Source organism: Ochlerotatus camptorhynchus, unplaced genomic scaffold, assembly GCF_037179485.1.
Source record: "Ochlerotatus camptorhynchus isolate MF236.1 unplaced genomic scaffold, CSIRO-AGI_Acam_v1.1 ptg000318l, whole genome shotgun sequence".
Taxonomy (NCBI): Eukaryota; Metazoa; Arthropoda; class Insecta; order Diptera; family Culicidae; genus Ochlerotatus; species Ochlerotatus camptorhynchus.
This window is the reverse complement of record NW_027040806.1, coordinates 38398-51362: the sequence shown is the minus strand read 5'-3', so window position 1 is coordinate 51362 and position 12965 is coordinate 38398. Positions and strand designations below refer to the sequence as shown.

Genomic DNA, 12965 nt, shown 5'->3' with positions numbered 1-12965 from the left:
GAGAAACAACCACGGCAGTAATGTGCATGCCAGCAAGCGGCCAGCACCTTCCACCGTTTTTCATTTTTGCTCGCATGCGGATGCACGATGCTTTAAAGAAAGAGGCACCATGTGGAAGTAAATTCGCATGCAATCCGTCGGGTTACATGACAGTGGCAATCTTCAACGACTGGTTCGACCATTTTTTGGAACATGTGAAACCATCTGAAGATAAGCCTGCCCTGCTTATCATTGATGGACATTCTTCACATACGAAGAACCTACCTTTCACACAGAAAGCTAGAGCTAACTTCGTCACCGTTCTGGTCTTGCCACCCCATTGCAGCAACAAGATGCAGCCACTGGATGTGTCTTTTATGGCACCTTTCAAATCGTATTACGCATCTGAAGTGGAGCGATTCATGCAACAGAATCCAGGAAAGGTAGTCGGTCAATACGACGTTGCAGAGCTGACGAAAACGGCATTCATCAAAGCAGCCACTATGAGTGTGGCCGTGAACGAGTTCTGCAAAACTGGAATCTGGCCTTGTAATCGCAACGTTTTTGACGAGGATGCTTTTGCTCCGTCACTAGTGACTCATCAACCTGCTGGTGCTGAGGTACCTCGCGAAGGAGAAGCGCATCAATCGGATCCTGGACCCACTTTAGTTCCATCGGATGGAGATCATCTCCTACGTGACGATAGAGCCGTTCAGGTGCTCCCCGAAGACATTATGGCCCAATGCTCTGGAACTGATAGCTCTTCAACAGCTGCAAATACACCGTTGTTCGATGTATCACCATCGGAAGTACTGCCATTGCCCAAAATGATAACCCCGAGGGTCACCAAAAGGCAACGCCAAGCAGGGAAGGCAGCTGACGTAACATCTAATCAGTATGCCAATACCTTAAAGAAGGCAAAAGCATCGAAAGACATACTTACATACTAACTCAAGGTATCTTTCAAATAAGCTTCAAAATTGCATTTTTTTTATCAAATGTTAAATTCAGTTAATCTACTATTAAATCAAATATTAAAAATCCATCATCACCCTCGTGGCGAACAGAAATAGTTTTTGCAGTGCTACAATAACTATTAAAAAGTCGTTATGACAGCTATCCATATAAAATAATCCGTTAGAGATAACTTCGTCAAGATACATAATTTGTCAATTCATAAAAAAAATCACTGGATAACTGTTCAAAAGACAGTTTTAACTTGTGAAATGCAGTGTCTTCTAAATTCTTTAAGTGTTGCTAAAGGTTTGATATGTCTAGGCATCGAATTGAAAACATTTATTCCTTTATAATATAATGAATTTTGTGAAGCACAAGTCAAGAAATGTGGTGTTCTTATTTCAATCGCGTTTCTAGTATTATATCTATGATAATCACTTTCTTAACTACTTCAAAAATGAACACCATAGTCAAATATACTATTGTAAGGCGTCTAGCATCAAAGTTGAGGAAGTGAATCTATGACATCTCAAAATCAAACGCATTGTTCTATTCTGCAAGCACTGTAATCTCGATATTTGTGTTGCATTGGCCAGAAATAAAATGGAAGGGCAAAAGTCAAGATGAGGAGAGATGATTGATTTGTATAGCTGTATTTTACTGGCAATAGTTAAATCGTATTTCAGTCGACATAGAATTCCATACTTCTTGGCAATTTTCTTGATGACATTGTCAATGTGAGAGTTGAACTTAAGTTTGTCATCAATAATCACGCCAAGATATTTAATCTCCTGAACGCGATCAATAGTCTCATCAACAATTACAACAGAGACGTTCTCATTTACTCGATTCCGCGAAATTACCATAAATTTAGTTTTACTTGTATTCAATTTTAACTGCTTATACTTCAACCATCTACTTAGAGAACGCAAATCTTCATTCAAGTGTAAAACGGCATCATCTAAATCCTTAGCTGCAATGAATAACACAGTATCATCTGCAAAAAGATTAATGTCGCAAAATCGTAAAACACGTCGCAAGTCATTAATATACATAATAAATAACAGGGGCCCTAATACACTTCCCTGGGGCACTCCAAGGGTATTCCCCACGGGACTGGAAACAGAATCATTAAAAACAGTCCGTTGAGTTCTGTCAGACAAATAGCTTTCAAACCATTTATATGCAGTACTCGTAATTCCAAAGCGCTTAATTGATCTTAGCAATAAGGGCCAAGAAATTCTTTCAAAAGCGGGTTTGAGATCCAAAAAAAAACAGCAACAATCGTATCTTTACGCTCCAAGTTATTTTTCCACTTCGCTAATACCAAATTCAACGCGGTTTCACAAGAATGACCTTCCCGATATCCTGATTGTTCTGGTATCAACAAACTATTACTATTTAAATACTCCAACAGCTGGCCTTTAACAACAAGTTCTAAAATTTTCTCTAATGTGTGCAACATGTTGATTGGACGAAACTCTTCGACTTTAATCGTTCCAGCAACTTTTTGAATAGGGAGCACTAAGGATTCCTTCCAAATTTGTGGCACATGTCCAGTTTGTAATGATTCATTAATAAGGTGCTATGTTGTACTTGTAAGCAACAATAAGTTGGTGTAAAGTATGTGTTTGACTCATAAAACCTGTCAATTTCGCTTTGAGAGTGTCACAATCAGCGATCTTTTGATTCGTGAGCGTTCACTCAGAGTGAGCGCTCACGAGTCGTAAAATCGCTGATTGTGACGCACTGAAAGCAATATTGACAGATTTTATGTGTCAAACATATACTTCATGACCTTTTCTTGTAACTTACAAGTACTTATTAGCATTATACTATATCATGATTTCATAATTCCGAAAAACATTTTTTTATAGCAAGTGAGTAGTAACCCTGATTATGACCAAGCTTTTGACACACGGAGCACGGTTTGGGTTGATACGGCTGTTTCTCCTTGCTAATCTCACCCAACTTCCGATTCTCCTGATCTGCGTTCTTTCGGATGTCTTCCGCATGTGCGTTGACGTAGCCCTTTTCTTTGCTCTTCTGCTTCTTCTGTTTCTGGATGACCTCGGTGCTGAACGTTACGTTGCTAGCAGCTGACGAAATTGTTGACATGTAGTCACAGAAAGCGCGCAGGTTCGCGTAAGGAATTTGTCGTTGATAAAGTGCCCAATCCAGCTTAATTCCTGCTGGGAGCTTTCCAACCAACTCTTGCAGCTGAGTAGGCTTGGACAAATGGTTCTCCATGCCCATTGCACGTAAGTGGCCGCATAAATTTTGAACCGCCAAACCAAAGGTAATTACACTTTCTAAACGATCCGCTTTTGGGGGAGGTGTAGAACGAACCTTGTTAACCAGACTATTCACCACCAGCTCAGGCCGACCATACAGCATCTGCAATGTTGAAATGATCTGCGGTACGGATGAAGGGTGAAGAAGCTGACAGCTAACAGCATGTAGCGCATTACCTTTTAAGCAACGCTGCAACCGCATCAAATTCTCGGCATCAGAGTATCCGCACATTTCATTAGAGTTGGTGTAGCTGCTGTAGAATAAAGGCCAGTCAGCTGGGTTACCATCGAAAATTGGGAGCTTATTTGGGACTACGTGCCGAGTAGCGAGTTGTTGAGCGGTGGGTCCACAATTCGGGACATTCGCAATCAACCCAGACGCTTGCAAGACACAAAGAGTTACAATCGGATGCGAATAACTTAGGATGCATGACACAGGTGGACAAAAGACTGAACCAGACCCAACGGGTATTGCATTGGGAGCAGGATGGATGCGTATATTTCCAAAATTATACGGGAGGCATTTGAGATGAAGGGAATGAAACTATTGGTCGTTTGAACCATCGCACGCCGGAATACTTCCCAACCTATTCGGTAGAGCAGCACTATTTCCAACCGCTGGGGGCTGCCGGAACTGTTGATGACTAGTCGGACATTAAAAAGCTTCTGACGGTAGCTGCAGCGCTGACTGTAGGCGAATACTGTCTAGTTGATGCTGCAGATCTCGAACCTGCTGTTCCTACTTCCGATGTAATTCCCTAGTTGGCTCTCGCATTTGTCACCTGTTGTGAAGTGGGCGGAGATTTCACAATGAGGGGATAATCCAAACTAGATTGTGCTTGCGAGACGTGAGTGTTGGCTTGATTGATGATTGGTTGAACGTAGTCGTCCACTGGCTTCGTTGCAGTAGTCCCTTTTGGGATGACTCCGGTTCGAGATCTTGAGGAAGTTGGGACATTTTTGTTCCCGAAACTTGTCAAGAGCGCCTCAGGCTGGGCTTCCAACCACTGTGCTAGATGCACTTCGTTGGCTTCGATAACTTTTCACGCTACCATTCTCACCTTCATTCAGCTCGTTCTGCAGAAGATCATACTTCCTTCTGATGAAATCTAACGATCCATCTTCTCCTGCATGGCTTTGCTTTTGCTCTCAATTTCCTGCTGTACCGCCTTCTAACGTAATGCTCTGGCGTACTCCTGTTCTTCCTTCAACTTTTCCTGGGCCCTTTGCTCCTCTTCGATTTGCTGCATTTGCAGCTGAATATTCGCCAAACGAATCGATGATGAACTTACCGTTCGTGATAGACATGGCAAGAGTGCTTGTGCACCATCTTCCTCACAATGGATACAACTAAAGCTTCGGTCTTTAAAACTGTCGTCCACCTTCGCGCAGGAGAAATGGTACCAGTCACATTGCACCATGTATCGGTCCGCATTATCAGGTCGATTGCAGTCGGGGCAGTGAGATTCGGTGGTCGCCTCCTCTTCTGAGACCCTCTTAACGACACTCAAACGTTGGTCTGAGAGTTGACATATTGCAACGGCGAATCGTATCGCTTCCGACAGATTGATACTGGACCCGGCTAACCTCCAAATGGTCGGTAAAATTTCTAAAAGTTTGTTGCTGACGGCATTGTAAACTACGGTGAATTTTTGGATCTTCCGTCAGCAAACTCATGTCTTGAGTGAGAATGCTTTTAGCTGTAAGCTTTATTTAGTGATTAGATTATTTAAACAAACTTAATGTTTAAACTTACAAATTTTAATCCTCTTCACGTGTTGAAGTTCACTGTGTCAACAAAGTGTTTTTTATGTGTTGTGCTATCTGTATATACATTTTAATGTATTAATTGCTAGTATTTTAATTCATGTAAACTTACGATTAGGAATTCAATAAGTAATAGTTTTTAATCTGTCTTCGGTAGTAAAGGGTGTCCACGATGAAATTGCCACACTATGAAATTGCTCTAACTTTTTAACCGTTGGGTAGAATTTAATGAAAATTTGGGTGGATTTAGTTCATAGTGCATTATTTACATCCTGCAAGTTTTAAAGTCCTGTGATCAAAACTCGCGGAAATGGAGTCGAAAGAACAGCTCGTGCGTGATAAAATCTTGCGCATTCATCACGAGAACAAGGATCTCTCGCATCGTTCCATCGCTAAAACGTTGGGAATCGTGAATTCCACGGTGTCGCGAGTGATTAAGCGGTTCGAGAAACGGTTGACCACCGATCGGAAGCCCAGAAGTGAAGGAAAAAGTATTCCGTACAACACCAAAAATCACAACCGCGTAGTTGGGGCCTTCAACCGAAATCCGAACGCCTCCGTTAGGGATGTGGCTAAGAAGCTGCACCTAAGCCGAAGTTTTGTCCAGAAGGCCAAAACTAAGGCTGGGCTTCGAACGTTCAAGGTACAAAAGGCTCCTAATCGCGACGAGAAGCAGAACAAGTCCGCCAAAACCCGTGCCAGGAAGTTGTACCTCAACATGCTGACGAAAGTTGAATGCTGCATCATGGACGACGAAACATATGTGAAGGCCTACTTCAAACAGATCCCCGGCAACCTGTTTTTCACGGCCAAGGATAAGTTCAGCGTTCCGGAGCATGTCCGCACTCAGAAGATGTCCAAATTTGCGAAGAAATTCCTGGTTTGGCAAGCCATCTGCACGTGCGGGAAGCGGAGTGCACCTTTCGTGACCCAGGACACGATGAACGGACAGGTGTACATAAAAGAGTGTCTCCAGAAGCGGCTGCTTCCTCTCCTGAAGGCCCACAACGTCCCAACAATCTTCTGGCCGGATTTGGCCTCATGCCACTACTCCAAGGACGTGCTGAAGTGGTATGCGGACAATAAGGTCAATTTCGTGCCGAAAATGTTCAACCCTCCCAACACTCCGGAGCTCCGCCCCATCGAGAAGTACTGGGCGATTATGAAGCAGCACCTTCTTAAACGACCTAAGGTAGTGAAGACAGTCGAGGAACTGAAGAAAGTATGGGTTTACATGCAAAAAACTGTTGATTCACAGGTTGTGCAGAATCTTATGGCCGGGGTTAAGGCCAAGGTGCGGGCATTTGCGTATGGACTGTAAATAAAATACGAGTAAAATGGTAAAATGAAGTTTAATAGTTATTTCTCAATCCCTGAAAATTTGATGGCAATCGGATGAAAACTCGAATTTTGCGAATCAATTTTGTGTGTGGCAATTTCATCGTGGACACCCTTTATCATTTTATTCTCTGTTCTCTAATAACTCAAGACCAACAATTGAAATGGCCTTAACTCCATTTTGTAAACAAACCTTGTAAGGCCATTTTCTCACGAACCGAAACCTTCATTCGCAAACCTAAACCACAATCGAGTAGATTAGAATTTCATCTACCTGTTTATTATGTTGGTTTGCCTTTGCGGACTTCGGTTCGCGAGAAAATGGCCTTTCAAGGTTTGTTTACAAAATGGAGTTAAGGCCATTTCAATTGTAGGTCTTGAACTCTCCTTATCCGTCCTGTCACCTATTCTGTCATCCATGATGTCAATTGTCATGTCAAGCGTAGCGTTACGCCCAGTCATATTGCAACTGGCTGTCTCCAACAATTAGCTTGGGGACAAAATCGATCTCGTTGGCAGCATACCACTCTAGAACCACCTTGCAGTAGTGGCAGGTGGTCAAATCGGGCCAAAAGATGACTTTGTCCCTATGCTTGCGGATGAACGGTAATACACGCTTTTTCAGGCATTCTTCGATGTAAACTTGGGATTTCATCGTCGAGCCACAACTGCAAATCGCTTGCCAAATCATGGCCTTCTTCGCGAACGAACATGAACTTGAATCTTCCCGGCACATCCCCACGTCCAGGCGCGATGTAAAACCTATTGGGTTTTCCTCACCAAAATAAACCAAAAAGCCACAAAAATTCAAGTTAAACGCATTTTATTTTCATGCCACCATCACATGCTGATTAGCGATCTTCTAACTTCTCTCACGCCACGCCCTACTATGCCTGAGCTCGACATCTCAATCTTCTACGCCGTAGCGCAAGCACTCTTCTACGCAATTCGGAACGTACTCACAGAATCGTTGACCAAGCTGTCATCCTCTACTCTGCTCTCCAGCTTGACGTCTTCGTGTAGCGCTGCACCGCTGAACTACGTTCGTAAGGCACCTGGACCTCCTGTTCAAGCGTTTTTAGTCACCGGCGTTGCCGATTGTGGCGCTCGCTCGCGTGGGTCCCGTGCCTAGTGCTCGTCGTCAGCACGGCCGTTCGTCGTCTGCCGCCCAATCGAATCCTCTGCACCAGAACACAATTCTCCCGTTCGGCCAAATAGCGTCGTGCTTCCCACGAAGAGCCAGATCAAGACCAGCAGTCTGACCTCCTTGCCCGTTCGACAATGGTGGGCGCCGGTAATTCAATCCGGTACGCCAATCGAGGTTGCCGCCACTGGCAGCTTGTGGTCTACCACCAAAAATGCAGAGAAAGAGTTTAAACAAAAAATAAAACCGCCTCTGCAACCATCCAACCTTTCAGCACCAGTAGGACTCACCCTTCTTCGGGACGCTTGCCGTTCTTTCGCCTTCCTCTTAAATTCTTGTGGTCCTGTGAATTGGAGCTCGTTCGACGTCACCCCACAGTGTGCCTGTGCCGGTTCCGAGCACGATAGCAGCAGAAGAAGTGGTCTGTGTTGCACGTGGTACCTCGCCGTCGACGTGAGTTGAAAGTCACTCGACGTGTCCTCGGTGCTGAATTTTCGCGTGATTGGTGACGCGTCTTCTGCGGTCACCCCAGAAGATGCCTGAACTAATTCGAGGTGCGATATCAGTAGAAATAGTGATCTGCGTTGCTACCCGTGGTATCTGTAAATGATGCTTTATCATTGACGACGCCATGTTTTTCTAGGTTAGAATTTACCTAGCCGTCGGTGTGAGTTTGTTACTCGACGTGCCCTCGGGTGTCCTTTCCTTTCCTTTCAAGATTGGTGTCGCGTCGTCTGCAATCACCACACCGGAGTTCGATCCGATGATTTTCTCGGCGAACAGCGATCACTCCCCCAAATCGACCGTACTCAAACTCGATCTAAATCCGCGGCGACTACTGCGGCACTCGCGCACAGCCGATGCCTCAATGGCGGTTCAACAGCGAATGATTCGTCCAGTACTTTCTCTCCAGCTCGGGCCGACGTTAGCGATGCGATGGTGTTGGTGTTAATGCAGTTTTGTTTCTCCGTTGACGTTTCCCCTTTTTCCGGTGACGCGTATATTCGAAAGTGTGCAGGGATGGTGGCGAACTTCGAACTGCGCGAATTATGCGGGAATGACTTCGCAATGGGGCGTATTACAAAATGCGTTTATGTTTTATTAAGTGCGTGATAGAAGTGTGATAGAACCACAACATAATTTAAACGCTACACAACTTCACTGTGGGTTTTGAATTTTTCGTGAATCGTTAACAGCGATTCACCAAAAATTTTAAACTTTCACTTCCGTTAAGAAGCTCTAGAGACTGAACTAATCGGGTAGTTTAGCTTGAACAGATTTCAAGACATACTAAACGGGATATAATTCCAAACTAAATTTACGCAAGTCGTACCACTTTCCAGAGTCCGTTTCCAAATCCAAAACTCACAATACGAACCACGACAGTGAGTCCTGTCAGACAAATTTGATCAGACGCCAACGAAGTCTTGGCAAATGGTCTCTAGAGATGTTCTGGTCCATCATCTCTATGCTAGCTGTCCCACAGTGAAACATTCAACCATATTATTACTAGTTGTGACTAAAACTAGAATAATCTAACAAATAATGAATAACATAGAGGAATAATGATAATTAATGGCTAAATTTCTTAAGGCTAGGACATCTTCGGGTGGATTGATTCCTAACAGCTGCCTGTGTTCGTGCCATTCGGCGTAGCCATCGACCGCAGTCGAATACATAGCTATCGTAGCGTTCAAGAAAGAGTGCATTTCCTCACCCTCAATTTGCATGAGCCCAGAAATTAAGGGTTAAATTCCAAGTTGCCTTGAAACATTCCGCGCCCTTAGCTCGCTTTACTTCAGTAAGGAAGATTTCATGCAAACGCCCGAACTACTACGGAGTGCCTAAGAAGACCTTTTATTTGACCGTTCTATTGGATCTTAAAACACACTGGACCTGACCGATACCCGTTGATCACGCAGCAGTAGCCAGCACACTATCCAGGGCCTGTGGTGGTTTCTCTCCGAACGTCGTGTTTTCTTGAGTCGGCCTCCTTGTAACTGGTGTTGTTCATTGCGATTCCGGTGCTTTCATCTTCTTCCAGTTGATCCCCGCCGGGGTGCGATTTCTTGAGTATGGTGAACGGTACGTGCGGTTGCACTCAGCTCCAACAACTGCAGATCATCCAGACTCCTCAAATCAAGGTGGAGAGGTAGTATATTAAAGTTGTTGCTCATCACACCTGACTGGGTTGTCATTTTCCCGCTTGACAACGGATTTATGGAGCTTAAAGCTCATGGTTGGCAGGATTTACCTGCTGACATAGCTGAACAACCGTTACTTAATCCGCCTTGATGTCCTTGGCATGATAGCGGCCTTGCTTTCCATCTGCGACGTCTTCTAGCGCGTAGATGTTTTTCCCAAGAATATGCTTGACTGTAGCCGGAACGTACTTCGGTTCCAACTTCTTGTACACCTGATCTGCCTTGGACGATTGAGTGAAGGTCCGTCTCCAAACGATATCGCCGATCTTGAAGTCAACCTGACGTGTTCTCAGATTGTACCGCTGCTTCGACTTTTCATGGTTCTTCTTTATGCGCTGCAGCACGAAGTTCTGGATTCTCTTCAACGTGGACAGCCGCATGTCCTGAGCTACCTTTGAATCCTCTGGTGTATTCAGGTCTTCTTGAGCGTAGAGGTCGGTGTGGAGTAAAAAATCCCGTCCGAAGTTGGCGAAGTGAGGACTCACTCCCGTTACATCATGCTTGGCGCTGTTTATCGCCGCTGTGATTGCCGCTAGATTCTCGTCCCATCCTGCATGGTTTTCGTCCAGAAGAGCTCGAACACAGGTTATCAGAACTCGGTTGACTCTCTCCGCGTCGTTCACCATCGGCGAGTAGAAAGCGGTCTTCATGTGTGCGATCTTGTCTCAAATTGCCAACCATTGTCGGAGAGAATGATTCTCGGACGAGAAAACTGCTGCTCTAGGAATTCAACCATTTTTCCGGAATCTGCACTGCGCATGGGTTGCGCGATGACGTACTTGGTTTTCCAGTCCACTACCACCAACAGTACGGTGTTACCGCGTTTCGATCGCGTCAAAGGTCCAACGAAGTCCACCGAAACTAGTTCCCAAGGAACCCTGGCTAGTTTCAACCCACCCATGTTCGCCATCATAGTTGTGTTGGGTGCCTTGCTTGCCTTACAGACTCCGCAGCTTCGGACGTACTGCGCGATGTTCTTCCTCATTTTCGGCTAGTAGAAGTGGGTTTGGATCTTGTCCAGGGTTTTGTGAAATCCCAAGTGACCTGCTGTTGTCGCGTTGTGACTTTTTCGGATGATTTATGCTCGATCTGCTACCGTAACGGCTCGCTTCCATCTGTGTGTTGTGACTCCATCTTCCTCCTTACAAAAACAGTTCTTGTAGATCTCGCTGTTCACCAACCTAAAGTCTGGAAACTCTTCACCTTGCGTTTTCAATTTGTTCAGCAAACCGTCGTACCAACGGTCCTCGTCTGTATCCGCGCAGAAAGTTGTAGCAGCTATTACCCGTGAAAGTGCGTCCGGGACTACGTTGATTGTTTCCTTTCGATATCTGATCTCAAAGTCAAAAGCATTCAGCCTGAGAATCCATCGGCTCATTAGGGCAGTCGGATTCTTCATCGATAGAAGGTACGATACCGCGTGATCACAGAAGACGACGAATCTCACTCCTTCGATGTATCCCCTGAACTTTTCTACCGCGCGTATCACCGCCAAGCATTCCCGTTCTGTCACCGAATACTTCCGCTCTGACGCTGCCAATTTTTGAGAAAAGTAGCACACCGGGTGTTCTTCACCTTCCACATCCTGGGTTAGAACGGCTCCAATTGCCACACCACTCGCGTCACACGCTATCGAGAATGGCTTGCTGTAATCCGCCATGATCAGAACCGGCGCCGACACCAATGCTGCCTTGAGCTTCGATGTCCAACGGAACTTCACCTTCGTCTTGGTTAGCTCCGTCAACGGTGCCGCAATCCGCGAGAAATCCGCAATTGCAGAGCCCGAGAAACCTTTGGATCTCCTTCCGTGTAGTTGGTGCTGCAGGCAATTTACTCGTCGTCGACCTTCCATCCATATTGGTTTAGAACGTAGCCTAGGTATTTCATCTCTTCCCGGCAGAACTTTGATTTTTCTGGTAAAATTGTTAGGTTTGCGCGGCGCAAACTATTGGCTACTTCCTCTAGCATTTCGAGATGCTCTTCGAATGTCCGGGAGCAGATGATGACGTCGTCCAGAAAGTGGAAGACCCTTGGTTCCAAGTCCGCGAATAGGTGAGTCATTAAACGCGCTAGAGCTTGGCTGGCCGTGCAGAGCCCGAAAGGAACCACTTTAAATTGATAGTGTCCTCTCGATGGCACCGTGAATGCGGTCATCGGTCTAGATGCAGCTTCAAGCGGTAGTTGCCAGAAAGCGTCTTTCAAGTCTATTGATGAGATGTAGGCACATCCTCCAAGGTTATTGATGATGGTGGAAATCTGCGAAATGGGATACCCTTAGTTGGTCATGATGGAGTTTAGGTGCCGTGCATCCAGGCATACTCTGAAGTCCCCGTTTTTCTTCTTGACCGCTACGAGTGGGTTGTTCCACGGAGAGAACATCGCTTCCTCTATCACATCCAAGGCCAACATTCGATCTATCACCTTGTTGACTTCGTCCAGAACATACTTCGATATCGGGTAGTGACGCAGCTGCTTCTTGGGTTTCCCTTCTCCAACATCTATGCGGTGCACGTACAAACTGGTTCGTCCAAGCTTCCCGTCCTTTGCTGTGGGAAACTTGGCAAATACTCGATCCAACGCTTTCTTCTGAGCCGGTGTTATCTCCTTCATCGGCTCCTCTTCCTCAGCTCTTTCTGGCTCAATGCTACTGCCAAGATCCATCTGAATGCTCGCAATCTCCAGAGAATAACAGACAGCCTTCATTCCGAAGGTGTTCCAGAAGTTCATGGCTAGTACTACGCAATCTGGCAGAGAAGGTGCGAGCAGAACTGCGATTGTCTGAATCCGGTTGTTGAAAGCTATCGGGAGATACACGAATTGGTGAATGCTGTGCGCTGTTCCATTGACTGTCTTTATTTGTCCTCTCGCTTCACCTTTCCGTAGTTTCAATTCTTCGACGATTCTCACCGAACTTCCTCCTAACAGAGAGCAGCTGGCTCCGCTGTCTAATAGTCCATGTAGTTTTTTTGCCAATAATCGTTATCTCGGCGTGCGGGCGTTCGTCGTATTCGGGATTTATGATGACGGTGTTGATCATCGCCGCGTTTGGAGTTTCTGAAGGATTGTAGAAGTTGCCCATCTTCATCACAGTTCCAGCAGTTCAATCCGGATCGCCTTTACTCCTGCAACGGTGGCTGGCTTTGCTCAAGGTTTTGCCTCGGTTGCTGGTTTTGCTGACTACGCTGCGTCACTTGTTCCGACAGTTACAAGAATTTCTGCTGCCAATCCTCGTTGTCCACCGTGCGCTGGGATTCCGAAGGAGTCCGCGAAGTTTCCAGTGCG

The 12965-nt window shown here is 45.5% G+C and overlaps 2 protein-coding genes across 2 annotated transcripts; both read right to left on the bottom strand.

The window, feature by feature from the left end:
- Positions 1 to 9760: 9760 nt before the first annotated feature.
- On the bottom strand, positions 9761 to 10333 carry LOC135707779 (uncharacterized). The gene has a single exon (XM_065229661.1). The coding sequence runs from the start codon at positions 10331 to 10333 to the stop codon at positions 9761 to 9763; it is 573 nt and encodes a 190-aa protein (XP_065085733.1).
- A 1624-nt stretch (positions 10334 to 11957) lies between these two features.
- On the bottom strand, positions 11958 to 12410 carry LOC135707778 (uncharacterized). The gene has a single exon (XM_065229660.1). It carries the CDS (start codon positions 12408 to 12410, stop codon positions 11958 to 11960), a length of 453 nt encoding a protein of 150 aa, XP_065085732.1.
- Positions 12411 to 12965: the final 555 nt, after the last annotated feature.